At 40.0% G+C, this 18,351-nt stretch overlaps 1 protein-coding gene across 1 annotated transcript in view; it reads left to right on the top strand.

The window, feature by feature from the left end:
* The window catches only part of hmcn2 (hemicentin 2), a gene marked incomplete at its 5' end in the record, with an annotated part of 103,223 nt that overhangs the window by 17,648 nt on the left and 67,224 nt on the right, over positions 1 to 18,351 (top strand). The window contains 10 exons of the mRNA XM_080433596.1: positions 684 to 811; positions 7,267 to 7,380; positions 8,127 to 8,285; positions 8,937 to 9,131; positions 13,139 to 13,234; positions 13,589 to 13,716; positions 14,093 to 14,237; positions 15,345 to 15,457; positions 17,151 to 17,310; positions 18,019 to 18,178. Of these exons, the coding sequence (XP_080289722.1) occupies positions 684 to 811; positions 7,267 to 7,380; positions 8,127 to 8,285; positions 8,937 to 9,131; positions 13,139 to 13,234; positions 13,589 to 13,716; positions 14,093 to 14,237; positions 15,345 to 15,457; positions 17,151 to 17,310; positions 18,019 to 18,178 (1,398 nt within the window). The remainder of the gene's footprint in view (positions 1 to 683; positions 812 to 7,266; positions 7,381 to 8,126; positions 8,286 to 8,936; positions 9,132 to 13,138; positions 13,235 to 13,588; positions 13,717 to 14,092; positions 14,238 to 15,344; positions 15,458 to 17,150; positions 17,311 to 18,018; positions 18,179 to 18,351) is intronic.

Genomic DNA, 18,351 nt, shown 5'->3' with positions numbered 1-18,351 from the left:
AAAACCACAAGTACGTTTTGCAGTGGTGGAAAGTAACTAAGTACATTTACTTAAGTACTGTACTTAAGTACAATTTTGAGGTATTTGTACTTTACTTGAGTATTTCCAATTTCCAATACTTTTACTTCTACTCCACTACATCTCAGAGGCAAATGTTGTACTTTTACTCCACTACAATTATTTGAAAACTTTAGATACTAGTTACTTTTCAGATATAAATTATGATATAATGAAACATACATTAACCACTTTAGCCCTATTTTATACCTAGGCTATTTGAAAATAGCCGATCTACAAGCTTACAACGCGTCGCATCGCGACGCGTTGTAAGCTTGTAGATCTGCTATTTTCAAATATTTAGTACTTTTACTTTTGGTACTTTAAGTATATTTTGATGCCAATACTTTTGAACTTTTACTCAGTAATTTTTTTATTCTGGACTTTTACTTGTAACAGAGTATTTTTATATTGCAGTATTGGTACTTTTACTTAAGTAAAGAATTTGAGTACTTTTTCCACCACTGTACGTTTTGTGAATACTTAAGTGCATATTGCAATGAAAATCTGCCTCGAGCAAAAATCCCAGAATGTCCCCCTAGCATATGTTTTTTTTGCTGAGACGTCTGCATATGCGATCAGCGAAAAACATGAATTCCCGTTGATGGTGTTCTGTCTTTACACAGATTGAGTCTAAACCAACACGGCCTCCTGGTCGTCAAAGGAGCCCTCCCAAAGGATGCTGGGAATTACACGTGCCTGGCGACCAACGAGGCCGGGACCGCCTCGCAGTCGCTCTCTCTCACCTATGCAGGTAAGCCACGATATAGGACAGGATGAGGTTATCGTGAACAGTGTTGGAAAAGTTACTAAAACATAGTAATATATTACTTATTACATATTACTTGTTTAAAAAGTAATATAGTTACTTTGCTTATTACTCCCTGCCAAAAGTAATTAGTTACTTTACTAGTTACTGGAAAAAAGTAATATATTACTTTAAGTTACATATTACTTTATAGTTACTTTCCAACACTGTGTTGGAAAAGTTACTAAAACATTACTTTCCAACACTGTGTTGGAAAAGTTACTAAAACATAGTAATATATTACTTATTACATATTACTTGTTTAAAAAGTAATATAGTTACTTTACTTATTACTCCATGCCAAAAGTAATTAGTTACTTTACTAGTTACTGGAAAAAAGTAATATATTACTTTAAGTTACATATTACTTTATAGTTACTTTCCAACACTGTGTTGGAAAAGTTACTAAAACATTACTTTCCAACACTGTGTTGGAAAAGTTACTAAAACATAGTAATATATTACTTATTACATATTACTTGTTTAAAAAGTAATATAGTTACTTTACTTATTACTCCATGCCAAAAGTAATTAGTTACTTTACTAGTTACTGGAAAAAAGTAATATATTACTTTAAGTTACATATTACTTTATAGTTACTTTCCAACACTGTGTTGGAAAAGTTACTAAAACATTACTTTCCAACACTGTGTTGGAAAAGTTACTAAAACATAGTAATATATTACTTATTACATATTACTTGTTTAAAAAGTAATATAGTTACTTTACTTATTACTCCATGCCAAAAGTAATTAGTTACTTTACTAGTTACTGGAAAAAAGTAATAATATTACTTTAAGTTACATATTACTTTAGTTACTTTCCAACACTGATCGTGAAGCCATTACAGCGACAGCGACGATATTTTATGGTAAATGTAGGAAAATTGGAAATGTAGACATTTCCCGGTAAATGTCTACATTTCCAAGGACATGAAAAATCGACAACATTTTCTCGGCCTGAGGTTCCGATTCTACAAATGTTTTCATAAAAACGTATGTTACTATATCAGTGGTTCTCAAACATTTTCATGTCAAGGACCCCCAAAATTATATGTACTTGGCCGTGGACCCTCATCCGAAAATATTTTGTTCCAGGGACCCCCCCAGAAGCAAAGACTTGAGTTAAAATGTTTGCTTTAAAAATATGTATATTCAAAGATTTGCAAAATTTTAAAGATTTTTCAAAAATATCAGATCTAGAAGCTCGAGCTTGTATATCTGCTATTTTTGAATATCCAAAGTATGAAATAATGGTCTAAGTGGTTACACAGATGCGTTCCCGGTTTGAATGGGTTAAATAGGTCTGTCTTGTCCTGAATCATGTTTGAATCCATTTTTGCAATGATTTTCGAGGAATCTGGTTGTGTTGGGAACGTAGGAGTGCTTGTGTTTTTTTCACCCAATGTCCTGCGTGTGTGCCTTTTCAAAACGGGTGATGACCTGTTCCGTACATCGTGTGCTCTGTGTGGGCACTCACTCGCCGAGTGGGTTGGTTGCTCAGGTGGGCCTCACAAATGTCAAGGGCTCGCTGTGGGCGCGCCTGCCTTGTCTACCAGTTCCGGTATCGGTATCGGTATTTATATCGACTAAATAATATATAAATTATATAAATTTGCCCCAAAAATATCGGTATCGTATCGACTTGAAGAAATGTGGTATCGGCCCATCACTGGCGACGATATGTTATGGTAAATGTAGGAAAATTGGAAATGTAGACATTTCCCGGTAAATGTCTACATTTCCAAGGACATGAAAAATCGACAACATTTTCTCGGCCTGAGGTTCCGATTCTACAAATGTTTTCATAAAAACGTATGTTACTATATCAGTGGTTCTCAAACATTTTCATGTCAAGGACCCCCAAAATTATATGTACTTGGCCGTGGACCCTCATCCGAAAATATTTTGTTCCAGGGACCCCCCCAGAAGCAAAGACTTGAGTTAAAATGTTTGCTTTAAAAATATGTATATTCAAAGATTTGCAAAATTTTAAAGATTTTTCAAAAATATCAGATCTAGAAGCTCGAGCTTGTATATCTGCTATTTTTGAATATCCAAAGTATGAAATAATGGTCTAAGTGGTTACACAGATGCGTTCCCGGTTTGAATGGGTTAAATAGGTCTGTCTTGTCCTGAATCATGTTTGAATCCATTTTTGCAATGATTTTCGAGGAATCTGGTTGTGTTGGGAACGTAGGAGTGCTTGTGTTTTTTTCACCCAATGTCCTGCGTGTGTGCCTTTTCAAAACGGGTGATGACCTGTTCCGTACATCGTGTGCTCTGTGTGGGCACTCACTCGCCGAGTGGGTTGGTTGCTCAGGTGGGCCTCACGAATGTCAAGGGCTCGCTGTGGGCGCGCCTGCCTTGTCTACCAGTTCCGGTATCGGTATCGGTATTTATATCGACTAAATAATATATAAATTATATAAATTTGCCCCAAAAATATCGGTATCGTATCGACTTGAAGAAATGTGGTATCGGCCCATCACTGGCGACGATATGTTATGGTAAATGTAGGAAAATTGGAAATGTAGACATTTCCCGGTAAATGTCTACATTTCCAAGGACATGAAAAATCGACAACATTTTCTCGGCCTGAGGTTCCGATTCTACAAATGTTTTCATAAAAACGTATGTTACTATATCAGTGGTTCTCAAACATTTTCATGTCAAGGACCCCCAAAATTATATGTACTTGGCCGTGGACCCTCATCCGAAAATATTTTGTTCCAGGGACCCCCCCAGAAGCAAAGACTTGAGTTAAAATGTTTGCTTTAAAAATATGTATATTCAAAGATTTGCAAAATTTTAAAGATTTTTCAAAAATATCAGATCTAGAAGCTCGAGCTTGTATATCTGCTATTTTTGAATATCCAAAGTATGAAATAATGGTCTAAGTGGTTACACAGATGCGTTCCCGGTTTGAATGGGTTAAATAGGTCTGTCTTGTCCTGAATCATGTTTGAATCCATTTTTGCAATGATTTTCGAGGAATCTGGTTGTGTTGGGAACGTAGGAGTGCTTGTGTTTTTTTCACCCAATGTCCTGCGTGTGTGCCTTTTCAAAACGGGTGATGACCTGTTCCGTACATCGTGTGCTCTGTGTGGGCACTCACTCGCCGAGTGGGTTGGTTGCTCAGGTGGGCCTCACGAATGTCAAGGGCTCGCTGTGGGCGCGCCTGCCTTGTCTACCAGTGATGTAAAAAGTAAAGTATGTTAATCTTTATTCAGTTGAGAGTGAAACAAAACAACGGCGACAAAACAAAACGAGACACGCACGCACGCACGCACGCACGCACGCATGCGCGCGCGCACGCACGTGCACGCTCACACACACACACACACACACACACACATACACACACACACACACACACACACACACACACACACACACACACACACACACACACTAACTCACACACATATCTATGTTGCCCATGATTTAGACTAGAGGTTACGTTGTTGTTTAGAAGGACATTTTTCAAAGACCTACCTCAATATCTGAAGTTTGGCTGAGGTTTTTCTATAGCAATGTATTTAGTGGTATAGTAGTATAGTAGTGGTACTACAAATGTATGTGGACCTATCATGTTGATAAAGGGATACATTCACAGCTCACCATTCAACATTTATGCCTAGTCAAGCAGCATAGTACATAGTATGGTTGCAGTGTGTACTGAGAGCCGGTGATACTCAGTAGAAAAAGATTATATTTTTTTCTTTACATAAACAAAATAGAAGGCAAAGTATTGAAGACAGACTGAAATGTTGACTTGCAATATAGATACAAGCAATAGGTAAGCCTGTGTCACCCTGTGTCTTTTTGTTCTTTAGAATATAGACATAAATACTCAAGCTGAAAAGTGGTGTAGTATGCAGTACGCACAAGTCTGGAGCTTGTTGTGATGTATTGAATTGCAACAGTGATAGGATCTCACAGTTGTACAGAAACTGCTGTATCATTGTGTGGTGAATGAGAGAGTCCAGAGGTTTTCAGAATGTGGGGTGTGACTCTGGTACTGCCGTTCATCTTCTTGAGATCCCCAGTGTGTTTGCTGACTTTCATCCAACAGCGTGTGACTTGAATGAATATGTGTGAGTGATTCAAAGTGTCACTGGTGATTTGGCATCGAAGTATAGAACACAGACTGCCACTCCTCCTTGTGTGGCCGAGGGAGGGCTAGAAAATCACAGGCACGAAGTTTAAGCCTGAGAATGTCAGTTAACACATTCAATCCGGGAACGCATCTGTGTCATTTTTAGATGTCTTTGGCTATTCAAAAAATAGCAGATATACAAGCTCATAGCTTGTGTATCTGCTATTTTTTGAGCTTGTAGATCTGCTATTTTTTTTTAATCGTGAAATTTGTGCAAATCTTTGAATATATATATTTTTCAAGCGAACATTTGTAACTCAAATCTTTGCTTCTGTGATGGGTCCCTGGAACAAAATATTTGACAAATGTTCGCTTAAAAATATATATATTCAAAGATTTGCACACATTTTCACGATTTTTCAAAAATAGCAGATCTACAAGCTCATAGCGCGGCACTCGGTGCCGCGCTATGAGCTTGTATATCTGCTATTTTTTTAATAGCCATAGAAATCTTAAAAAATGACACAGATGTGTTCCGGGTCTTAATGGGTTAGTGGTTGACAGCGACTTGGAACTGTGATGGAGAGTGGCAGCCTCTCTCCCCCAAGGCATGCTGGTATTATACACACTCTTGTCTCTTGAGTGTCGTTTTTTATTTATTTCTTGGGGCACATTTTTAGGCTTTATTGTCAGGAGTAGAGAGACAGGAAACCAAGGACAGGGACAGAGAGAGAGAGAGAGAGGAGAGGAGAGGAGAGGAGAGACAAGACGGGGGTCGGATTGTCACTAGGAGAGCATATGGTCTGTGGCACTAACTGGCTAAACCACCAGGCACCCCCTGAGTGTCATTTCTAACAACGCTGATGTGTCACGACGGCACAAGAGCCTGGCGGTAGACACCATCTCACCCGCTCGGCTCAGCTGTCTCCTCCCTGCTCCAATAGCATCTATCCCTGCTCCCCTGTTGTTGACACGGCGATTCCTTGCTGAAATGTTAACTGCTATATTTGCCTGGCATCAGTATACGGTGAGGCCTGGTTGACCTTAAAGCTGAAATCCGGAACTTATTTTAATGAATAAAACCAATTTATTTTTAGTTATTTTAACCAATCTTATGGTAGAGTATGTTAAAGGGATAGTTCACCCCCCAAATGACTTTTTTTCCTATCGATTCATGGAGACTTGAATTCATGGATATTTTTTTGTTTTTGTCTCATTCCTGTAGCCAATTTGTCACCCCATGGAGACTTGAATTCATGGATATTTGTTTGTTTTTGTCTCATTCCTGTAGCCAATTTGTCACCCCATGGAGACTTGAATTCATGGATATTTTTTTGTTTTTGTCGCATTCTTAAGCCAATAATTTGATGACCGGCAGCCGTTCCGGTAGGAGACACAAAGAGTGTCCGCTGGTCATCAAATTATTGGCTTAATGTGACAAAAACAAAAAAAATATCCATGAATTCAAGTCTCCATGGGGTGACTAATCCATACCAAAAAATATATTTTTTGGGGTGAACTATCCCTTTAAATATAATATAACACATCTGCAGTGGTTGAAGGTGCTCTCCCTAATCCTCCATTGAGACATCTAGACCCTGGTATTGCGCATAGGACGCCTACTGGTTGACAAATAGTACTGCCTGAAGCTCATAAGTGCAATACTTCCTCAAGTCAAATGGGGGTTGGCGTCTTGCTTGAGTGGTGGAAATGTGGTCTCTCGTGTGGGAGACCACCTGGGTCAGGAACTGAGCCTGGGGTAGGACAACCTGTGAATGTTATGGATTGCTGCTTTATATTACTTTGCTTTCACATTCGACATTGTGAGTCCCAAATTATTTGGTGGACATTTTTTTAACCCATTAAGACCTGAAGCCGATTCAAAAAATGTCCTCTAAATCCTAACAGTTTTATGAAAAACCTATGTTTCTATGTCAGTGGTTCTCAATATTTTTCATGTCAAGGACCCCCAAAATGTATATGTATTTGGCCATGGACCCCCATCTTAAAATATTTTGTTCCAGGGACCCCCCAGAAGCAAATATTTGAGTTACAAATGTTCGCTTTAGTTAAAACAATATATATTCAAAGATTTGCACACATTTTCATAATTTTTCATAAATAGCAGATCTACAAGCTCATAGCGCGGCACTCGGTGCCGCGCTATGAGCTTGTATATCTGCTATTTTTGAATAGCCAAAGTGTAAAATAATGCTTTTTAGCTCAAATCAAAAAGTGACACAGATCTTAAATCATGTTTATTGATTCATTTCTATCCTTGATTCCCTCTCCATCTCCAGAGTCACCCAGTATAACAGTGGTACAGCATACTGTTCTGGTGGCTATCGGAGGCGATGCTACCCTGCAGTGTCAAGCCACGGGTATCCCCCCTCCCCTCACACAATGGTACAAAGGTAATAAGTCATACAGTACGTGCATTATTTAAGTGCAATGTTAAAAGTGTTGCATTCTATATGCGGTTATGTGTGTGTAGTGATAGTAGTAGTAGTAGTAGTTTATCTACAATTTGCATAAAATGCATTGGAATTCTTTGTTACAAGCAGTGGTGGAAAAAGTACTCAAATTTGTTTATGCAGAATGTCCCAAGTTCTCCCAAGTTTAAAAAAAAAACTTTTGAAAATAGCAGATCTACAAGCTCACAATGCGTCGCGATGCGACGCATTGTGAGCTTGTAGATCGGCTATTTTCAAATGGCCGAAATGTATGTAGGGCTGAAGTGGTTACTGTATGTTTTGTAATAATAATCCAAATCTACAAAGTAACTAGTAACTAAAGTTTTCAAATAATTGTAGTGGAGTACAAATTACAATATTTGCCTCTGAGATGTAGTGGAGTAGAAGTAAAAGTACAGAAAATTGGAAATACTAATAAGTAAAAAATACCTCAAAACTGTACTTAAGTGCAGTACTTGAGTAAAAGTACTTAGTTACTTTACACCACTGGTTACAAGCTTCACATTATTCAGACAGAAAGTAGACAGAAGTTGACAGGATAATAAAAACAATGTGTGTGTGTGTGTGTGTGTGTGTGTGTGTGTGTGTGTGTGTGTGTGTGTGTGTGTGTGTGTGTGTGTGTGTGTGTGTGTGTGTGTGTGTGTGTGTGTGCGCATGTGCGCGTGTGCGTGCGTGTGTGTGTCCAGGTGATCTCGAGGTGGGCTCTGCTCCATTCGTTACCCAGGATGTGCACCGTGGGACGTTGCATATTCAGGAGGTGGTGGAGGTGGATGCTGGAGAGTATACCTGCGTGGCAAGCAATTCTGCCGGGTCTTCTGCTGGCAATGTCGTTCTGGAGGTTGGAGGTGAGAACTTTAGGCTTTAATTTCACATATACCGTATGTCAAGGTGATTAGGTACAGAGGCAATCGGATGCAGTGATATTCTCTTTTTATCCCACGTTAACCTTTTCAACTGTGTGTGACCCCATGCCCCTGCTTGCTTTATCCTTTTCTGCCCTTTATATTGTCCATTGGAAGCCGTTCTAGTTCTAGGCTCTCCCTAGGCTGGCAGAGGGAGAGTAGCGCCCAGGATTACATAGGCAATTGGCACTGGGTGAAAAAATGGGTTGCAAAATTGTGGAATAAAAATTTTGTAAAAAAATATACATTTATATTGTCCATTGTGACTCCATTGTGTTAATCCAATGGGTCTGGTATGTTTTGGGGGATGTTTTGTAGCCTGGAATCCCGACTGATTTGTTTCTTTAAAAAAAAAACGTGTCTGTATTCCAGGATAGATATTTTGTCTGATGAGAGCATGCATTATGTTTTATACTCTGCTGCTAAGCCAAATTTCCCACTTGGGACCATAAAGTCTGCACTTGAAAGAAAGGGGGGGGATTGTATCCCCTCATATATTTCATTGTCATCTTTCATATATAGAGAGGATGTTCATGTTTCGGTATTCCAACAATGAAACCCAATACTTCTTTGTTACCACTATTCCCACTACAGGAGGCCCCTTGTTTTCCGAAGCGCCTGTTGACATCACTGCAAATGTAGGAGAGAACATCACGCTGCCCTGCGTTGCCCGGGGTTTCCCGTTACCCACGGTGACCTGGCGCAGACAGGATGGCAGACAGATCCTCATGAAGACCGACAGCCAGAGTAGAACAATGCAGCTGGAGAACGGGCATCTTCTGATCCACAGTGAGTCACCCGTCTGACACGTATCACGACACTAAAGCAACACAATAAACTGATTGACGCCAGTGAAGGAATAAACATGTCTTAAAGGAGAATCTCGGCCCACGTTATTCTTACCTTTACTTACTTACTTACTGCCCTTTATGCCGGCTGGCATAAAGGGCAGTAGGGCAGCAACAAAGGATCTTCTTACCTTTATTATATGACTTCATGATATCCCAGGACGAGTGGTACAGTACAGAAATTCCATAACTCCATGACGGATCCGCCACAGTTAAAAACCTGCGCCTGTGGTTCTTGCTTTAAATCGCTTATTTTAATAGCTTTTCCCCCCCTTTTTCTGGAGAGATCTGATGTTTACAGTGAGAGAACTCTATGCAACTTGTTGTTCTTGAATGCGCTCGACCGTAAGCGGCACTTTCACGACACTTCCGGCGCCTTTAAGAATTCGCTTAACAGACGGTCATCAGGGTGGCTCAGGATTAAAGTTCCTGCCCACCCCCGTGCAGACTGGGGTTTGATTCCTCCACATTGCATCCAGCCTGGCCGGGCGCTCAAAAACAACCAGAATTGGCCGTGTTTGTGGGTGGGAAGCCGGCAGGGGAGGCTGGGATAGCGTGTTCCTCTGCACACATTACGTCCTCCCAGTGAAACTCCTCACTGTCAGATGAATGAAACAAAGTGACTAGTGACTCTGTGTATACTGGAGGAGGCTTGTGGTTGTCTACACCCTCTCCCCAAGACCAACAGTAGGGGTTGACAGTGACTATACTCATGGGGGGAATTTACTTAATCTATCCAACATCCAAAATGATGTTTCTATTTTTTATTCTTTTTTAGTACTTTGTTTTTTGGGTTTTCAAATAACCCATCATTTGCATTCTACAAATGTCTTCCAAACTGTTTTTTGGAGAAAAAAAAGTATAATATCGGTGGTTCTCAAAAATTATATGTATTTTACCGTGGACCCCCCCCATCTCAAAATATTTTGTTCCAGGAACCCCCCAGAAGTTGTAACATAGTTAAAAATGTTCGCTTTAAAAAATATATATATATTCAAAGATTTGCACACATTTTTCACAATTTTTCAAAAATAGCAGATCTACAAGTTCATAGCGCGGCACTCGGTGCCACGCTATGAGCTTGTATATCTGATATTTTTGAATAGCCCAAAGAAATCTTAAAATGACACACAGATGCGTTCCCGGTCTTAAAGGGTTATGGCCAGCGATAATTAATTCGTCATTGTATGAAAGCAGTTATTACACAGAGAGCTTTATATTATATCAACATCATTAAGAAATGACAATTGAAAAAAAAATGACACAACACTTAACACCACAGGAAGGAAATAGAAAGACACATATTATTAGATTAGATAATTACATTTATACAAAACTCATAAACAAAATAAAACAAATCATCAGTCAATGTCAATAATACATTTGTAATCCGCATAGCAGTACAACCCCCCCACCACAACAAAACCCCACAAACCCCCATACCCCTCCAGACCGCAGACGATGATTCAATCGGGAATGAATGGGAAATAAAAATAAAAATAAAAATAGAAGTAGGCTATGAAAAAAAGAAAAGAAAAAAGGAATGGGAAAACAATGTTTCTTCTAAAATGGATTTTCATTTATAGATATAAAAAGATAATTCGTTTATGTTCTTCATCCACTAGCTCTCTAAAATACTGATGGTTTGGAACAAAATGTTTTCAAACAAAGAGATTAATGTTCAGATATTGCCCTTAACTCTTTGACTGCCAGAGTATTTTCATAAAGTACTCCCCCAGTGCCAGCAATTTTCGTGTTTTTTTATTTTTATATTTTGAATTTTTCTCATGAAAATAATTTAAGGACACATAATGTAAAGACCCAGCACAATTCCGCCACTAGAGCGCAGCACATGACAGCTTGATCCATGTCGTTGGGTCTCTCTCACCCTTCTTCATAGATTAGACAAGGAAAAACATGAAAACGGATGTGACGTCCCCCCCATTGTTTTGATCGGCGAAAATTACGTTGTGATATACGACGGCGATGACTGATCGTCACCCAGACCATAGATTATAGAAGAGAACCGTTCCGTTTGTCCGTTATACCGTGTGAAAACCCGTTTATTTACCTATTTTGGACGAAAATGACTGGGGAAAAGAATCAAAAACCGGAAACGGAATCCAGGTCATGGAACCGGATGCAGATGTCCGTGAAGTAAGTGGAACTCGAGAATAACATTGAATATTAAGCAGCATAGCGCAATCAGAGATTAAACAATGAACGCGCGTCCAGCGCGTCGAGCGCGTCGACGGCCAACTGGACAAAGTAGCACTTGACGCGTTATCGCGTCGTCCGCAGTCAAAGAGTTAATCATTTTGTTCAAATGGTAGCTTGTATGTATCTTGTGTTCTCTGTCCTCCAGTGAAGCTGGGCTTACACTCAAATCAAGTTGAATCACAATTTCAGCTGTGAACTCTGGAAGCCTCGAATGCTGTAATAAAACAAAATAAAATGACTAATCTTGGCCACTGGAGGGGATCGTATGTGCTGCTCACCCTTTAAACATTTATAGTGTGTGTAATATTATATTGGAGGAGAACGGTAGTATTTGCGCGCAGAAGTGGTCCATGCTTCCATCACCGATCCCGTCTGTGGTTTGCCATCTGACCTAATTTGCTCAATCTGTTGCAGATGGCTATATTTTCACCTTGCATTGTACTGAGATGAGAACCTAATAGAATTGTGTCACTTGCACACACGCCTCTCTGTCCCTCGCTATCGTTCCGTCTGTGTTTACACATGTTGTCATCGGCTATTTAACCCATTAAGACCGGGAACGCATCTGTGTCATTTTTAGATTTCTTTGGCTATACAAATAGTTGTTTTTTTTAATCGTGAAAAGTCTTTGAATATATATTTTTTAAAGCGAACATTAGTAAAACATTTTGTTCCACAGACCCACCAGAAGCAAAGATTTGAGTCACAAATGTTCGCTTAAAAAAATATATATCCAAAGATTTGCACACATTTTCAAGATTTTTTCAAAAATAGCAGATATACAAGCTCGTAGCGCGGCACTCGGTGCCGCGCTACGAGCTTGTATATCTGCTATTTTTGAATAGCCAAACAAATCTAAAATGACACAGTTCCCACGCGTTCCCGGTCTTAATGGCTTAAACACGAGTCCAGCTCTCCAAATAGAAGAATTGAATCATATGTTGATCTTCCATCATTTGATCTCCAGAGAATTGACTGTGCAGGATATGTGTGTGTGCCTAGGCGGACAGCTGAAGCAAACCCATTAATCCTATTATGCTCTATTTATAACTCTAATTGCTGCACAGACCAAACCAATAATAACCATGTCCACGTCGAGTGGATGACCTATAGACGGAATGATGTATCTGTTGTTAGTGTGCACTTGTCAACCATATTAAATACTTGGTTTCCTTTTCCCAGTGAGCATGGATGTCTATGTCTATGCTTATGGCTACTTTATGGAGTGATGAGTGTATATGGCAGTGGTGTAAAGTAACTAAGTACATTTACTCAAGTACTGTACTTAAGTACAATTCTGAGGTATTTTTTACATCACTGGAGTATTTCTAATTTTCATTACTTTTACTTCTACTCCACTACATCTCAGAGGCAAATATTGTACATTTTCTCCACTGCAATTATTTGAAAACTTTAGTTACTAGCTACTTTGCAGATATAAATGATTAAATTATAAAACATACATTAACCACTTCAGCCCTATTTTATACCTAGGCTATTTTAAAATAGCAGATCTACAAGCTGAGCTTGTAGATCTACAAAGTGAGCTTGTAGATCTGCTATTTTCAAACATTTTAGTACTTTTAACTTTTGGTACTTTTTGATGCCAATACTTGTGTACCTTTTACTTAACAGAGTATTTCTACATTGTGGTATTGCAACTTTTACTTAAGTAAAATATCTGAGTACTTCTTCCACCACTGATGCCAACCGTATGTTTCTCTGCAGGTCTCTGGTTGGATGATGAAGGAGTATACATATGCGAAGCCAGCAACCAGTTTGGAAACGTCAGGACTGAGGCCAGAGTCAGTGTCAGTGGACTGGGTAGGCTCCGTTCAGTCTCTTTTTCGTCCACACACCGTTATTTAATCAGTACGTCATGTTTTCATACACCGCCATTTGTCACGCTGTCAACTCGCTGACGTTTTGCCTACAGGTCTGCGGGCGAGCTTGCTGACTGCTATCTTAACTGCACGCATTGTGGACTTATTATATGTTTATTGGTCACCATCTACAGTCAACCTGCTTCAGTGTTTCAATTTGAAACACGTGGCTGCAGCCTTGTAGCCATAACAATGTCAAGCTCCTTTCTATTTTCACAACGGCCGTTTACTCCATATACAGTATGTATTTATATCCAGCTGTCTGTGTAATGATGCCCCCTGCCTCTACCCACAGAGCCCCCTCTGTTGGCCCAGGGTGCCCCGGTCATCACCACTGGGATTGGTCAGTCCTTGAGCATTCCCTGCATGCTATTGGACGGAATACCTCTACCCGAAAGACATTGGTCCCAAAATGGAAAACCTGTAAGATCACGGAGGACTAAATATTTATGCATGTATATGTGTGTTTATCATTGTTTGACAAACAGCCTATTCTTTGGGAATATCTAAACATGATTGGACCAGGAATCTATACAGTCTGGTTACCAGTGGTGGAAAAAGTACTCACATTTCTTACTTAAGTACTGTAAAAGTATCAATAGGCTACTGCAATGTAAGTAAAAGTCCGGAATTCAAAATTTACTTGAGTAAAAGTACAAAAGTATTGGTATCAAAATGTACTTAAAGTACCAAAGTAGAAAGTACTCATTATGCAGAATGTTCCATTTCACAAGTTTTCAAATGTATACAAAACCTTTGAAAATAGCAGATCTACAAGCTTTTTTGTTCACACTGTTAGGTGCAGCAAACTGGGAGAACCTTTCAGAGGAGCGACGGCAGTCTGTATATCGAGAGAGTCATCCCGGAGGATGCCGGGAAATACGTCTGTACCGCCGTCAACGTCGCCGGTACGATGAACATCACAGTCACCCTGGAGGTCCACGGTAAGAAGAAGAAGGCACACGTTAACCCTTTAAGACCTGAGGCGATTATTTAAAAAAATCTAAATCCTAAAAAAAAATGTAAAAAAAAAATTCACGATTTTTCAAAAATAGCAGATCTACAAGTTCATAGCGCGGCACTCGGTGCCGCGCTATGAGCTTGTATATCTGCTATTTTTGAATAGCCTAAAGAAATCTAAAAGTGACACAGATGCGTCCCAGGTATTAATGGGTTAATCCCCCACCAATTTCTTTACAGAACGGGGGGGGGGGCTCATCGAGAACAATCATTGCAAGAATGTGCTGAGTCAGCATGAATAGCAGCAGCATGTCGGTGATGACTTGACCACCTGCTGTCATGGCTAATGAGTACTCTCCATGTAAGCACATGTTTTGATGAAAGGGGGTCATTCTCTTCATGAGCTCCTGTAATGACAGACAGGGGCAGATTATGGTTCATCATCAGTTTGTAATGAAGAAATGTTTCATGCAGTCAGGCTCGTGTAGACTTAACCCGTTCAGACCGGGAACGCATCTTGTGTGTCTTTTTTTTAGATTTCTTTGGGCTATTCAAAAATAGCAGATCTACAAGCTCATAGCGCAGCACCGAGTGCCATGTGGGACCAGATGTTCCTCCACTAGAGCTGCTCACACATACAGCTTGAGCTTGTAGATCTGATATTTTTGGAAAAATCGTGGAAACTTTGTGCAAACCTTTGAATATATATTTTATAAAGTGAACGTTTGCAACTCAAATCTTTGCTTCTGGGGGATTCTATAAATGTCTATGCTACAATCAGTGGTTGTCAAACTTTTTCATGTCAAGGACCCCCAAAATGATATGTATTTGGCCGCGGACCCCCATCTCAAAATATGTTGTTCCAGGGACCCCCAGAAGCAAAGATTTGAGTCAAAAATGTTCGAATATATATATATTCAAAGATTTGCACACATTTTCACGATTTTTCAAAAATAGCCCAAAGAAATCCTAAAATGACACACAGATGCGTTCCCGGTCTTAAAGGGTTAAGGCCAGGGATAATTCAGTGCCTACTTGCTCGTGGCCAGTCAGACAGCTGTATTTCTGACCTACTTCTTCTCCCACCACAGCGCCGCCCGAGATCAACGCAGGTCCCAACCACTACATAGCCAACGAGGGCGTGGCCATCACACTGTCCTGTGAGGCCAGTGGAGTTCCCAAGCCAGCTGTTGTCTGGTCTAAGGTAGGATGTCACGCTTCCTTAGCCCAAATGTACTTTACTTAATGACCGTTTTGGAATGCGTCCCATGAATCCGTTACATGACTAATGGTAGAGGCTCTGTTTTCCTCAAACAGAATCTAAAGGGAAATCATCGTTTTTTGGCATTTTTTAAAAAGATTGATCTTCCTAAAGGCAACGCTAAATCAACTTTTGAATATAAGTAATGTTGTACACATTATGGTAATCCAACAAGTGATCATCTGTACGCTTTAAAAAAGAAAAAACATTTTGGCCTAATTACTTGTCTTTTTAACTAATAACTGGCTATCTTTTTTGTAATGTGATCCAACAAGTTATCATCTACTCTGTTTCCTAGATTATTTTAAATTGATTACTTTGTTAGAGATGATATCATGGTGTTATTGCCAAGAAACAGATAATATGCAAGATGCATATTTCCCCCCTTTTTTCTTACAGTATATCAACGAATCGATACTGACAAATTCGAATAGATTTTTTTATAATCGTGTAACAGAGAGAGGTCCTCTGCTACTTATGTTTGCTATAACCCTTATTTATTGAATGATATTTGCACGGCACATTTGCTTTTTTTGTAATTTGCACAGTTCACCTTAGTGCAATATAGAGAGTGCAATATGTATGTTGTGAGGTTTTATTGTTGAGTTTGATTGAATGCTTAACAGTACCTGGTGTGTTTCAGTAGATTGGGCTGGACCATTGTCAGGAGTTCAGAGGGGGGTTGTGATATGCTTTTGCTGTTGATATTTATGTTGTAGTATAGTGTGATAAAGAATCATGATTGTTGGGGTTCTTAAAAGTTTCTAATATATTTGTATGTGGATTAACTGTATAGGTATTCATGTATTTATAAAGTTTTGGATTTATAATCCACCCCTTGGAATGGAGAAGTCCAGGCTCATTAGCTGCAGCTGGTATAAAAGGCTGCCAGTTCTCAGATAGAGGAGAAGGGTGAAAGCTTGACACCACCATGCCAAGGGTGCATTTCTCCTTTCCGACATGTCGCCTTTCCGACGTTGACGAACCCTATACCTAACCCTAACCCTAACCATAACCGCACGCGGAAGCCACTAGTCGGAGTGGTGAGATGTCGGAATGGAAGGAGCACCCCCCATGCCAATGATGTAACCATGATAGAAAGTTATCTGTGTTGGTTTGGTGAATAAACACACGTCTGGTTGAACTCTAGAGTCTAGACCATGCCTCTGTTCTACTTCCAACCGCTAAGCCGGTCATTCTCACAAATCGACTAAATTGATTTGTCTGTGATTAACCACTTAAGCCCTGTATCATTTGGAAAATAGCCAATCTACACGCTCGCTGTGTGTGCACGTGCGTGCGTGTGTGTGTGTGTCAATCAGTTTAGGCTATTTTTACAATGCCTTCTAAGCATTCTCTGGTAAGCTACTCTGGAGTGAAGTAAATTTCTATTCTTGTCAGATAAAAAATGAATCTGCAAAAGCCATCTCGTCTTGAAAGGAAGTGAGTGCTGTAGCTGCAGGCTGTGTTCCCCTGTGTACATGTGTTTTGGAAAGAGAAGCTTTAAGTGGATCTCGGTAATTACACCAACGCATCAGAAGTTGGACTTGAAACCTTTAGCCCAGTTTAGTGTCCCTCTGCTGTTGTTTGTACAGTATTATAAACACTGCCCTGTTCCCTGCACTCCCCCCCCCAGGGAAGACAGCCCGTAGCCAGTGAGAACTCCGTCCCTCAGTCTGACTCTGATGGTCACCTCCACATCATCCACCCGACTGCAGAGGATGCCGGCATCTACATGTGCACCGCCACCAGCCCCGTGGGCTTTGCCAGCCGAGAGGTCCAGCTCAGTGTTAACAGTAAGACCTAAACACATTCCACCACATTCACCCAAACATAACGTTTACAGATGTTACAGAATGTAACAATAACAATAACACCTGCCCTCTCTCTCTAGAGGTGAGATTTCAGAGTCAAAAATTCCACTTAGCTTTCGTAGACTATCTAACGTGATTGGACCAGGAATCTATACAGTCTGGTTACGTCTGGTCAGTGGTGGAAAAAGTACTCAAATGTTTTACTTAGGTAAAAGTATCAATACTGCAATGTAGAAGTACTCTGTTACAAGTTAAATCCTGGAATAAAAAATGTACTTGAGTAAAAGTACAAAAGTATTGGTATCAAAATGTACTTAAACTTCTTAAAGTATCCAAAGTAAAAGTACTAAAATGTTTGAAAATAGCCGATCTACAAGCTCAGAACGCGTCGCGATACGACGCGTTGTGAGCTTGTAGATCAGCTATTTTCAAATAGGGCTAAAAGTGGTTAGTGTATGTTTTATAATGTAATCATTTATATAAGTAACTAGTATAAGTTTTCAAATAATTGTAGTGGAGTAAAAGTACAATATTTGCCTCTGAGATGTTGTGGAGTAGAAGTAAAAGTACAGAAAATTGGAAATACTCCAGCAAAGTAAAAATACCCCAAAATTGTACAGTACTTGAGTAAATGTACTTAGTTACTTTACACCACTGCCGGTTACATCTGGTATCCCCCTCTCTCCCCAGCCATGCCCAGAATAATGGGCGTAAGCGGGCACGACAACACGGTGAAGATGGCCGCCGAAGTGGGCACCGAAGTGGTCCTGCCATGCGAGGTCCAGGGCAGTCCGTCTCCGCTGGTCGCATGGAGCAGGAACGGCCAGCCCATCCCTCCCGTAACCGCCTGGTAAGAGAGGAAGTCTCACACACGTCATACAATGTAGCAACAGTGCAGTAAAACAGGTAAACAGCCTGTTAAAAAGGACCACGGTTCTCACCATACCATAGACCCCAGACTTTTAACCAACCCCGCTCCCCCTTTTTTTTTTTTTTACAAGCGGACCTTTGATTGAAGCCGGC

This window comes from Gymnoscopelus braueri, assembly GCF_963280865.1.
Source record: "Gymnoscopelus braueri genome assembly, chromosome: 7".
Taxonomy (NCBI): domain Eukaryota; kingdom Metazoa; phylum Chordata; class Actinopteri; order Myctophiformes; family Myctophidae; genus Gymnoscopelus; species Gymnoscopelus braueri.
This window is presented reverse-complemented; position numbering and strand designations above follow the sequence as displayed.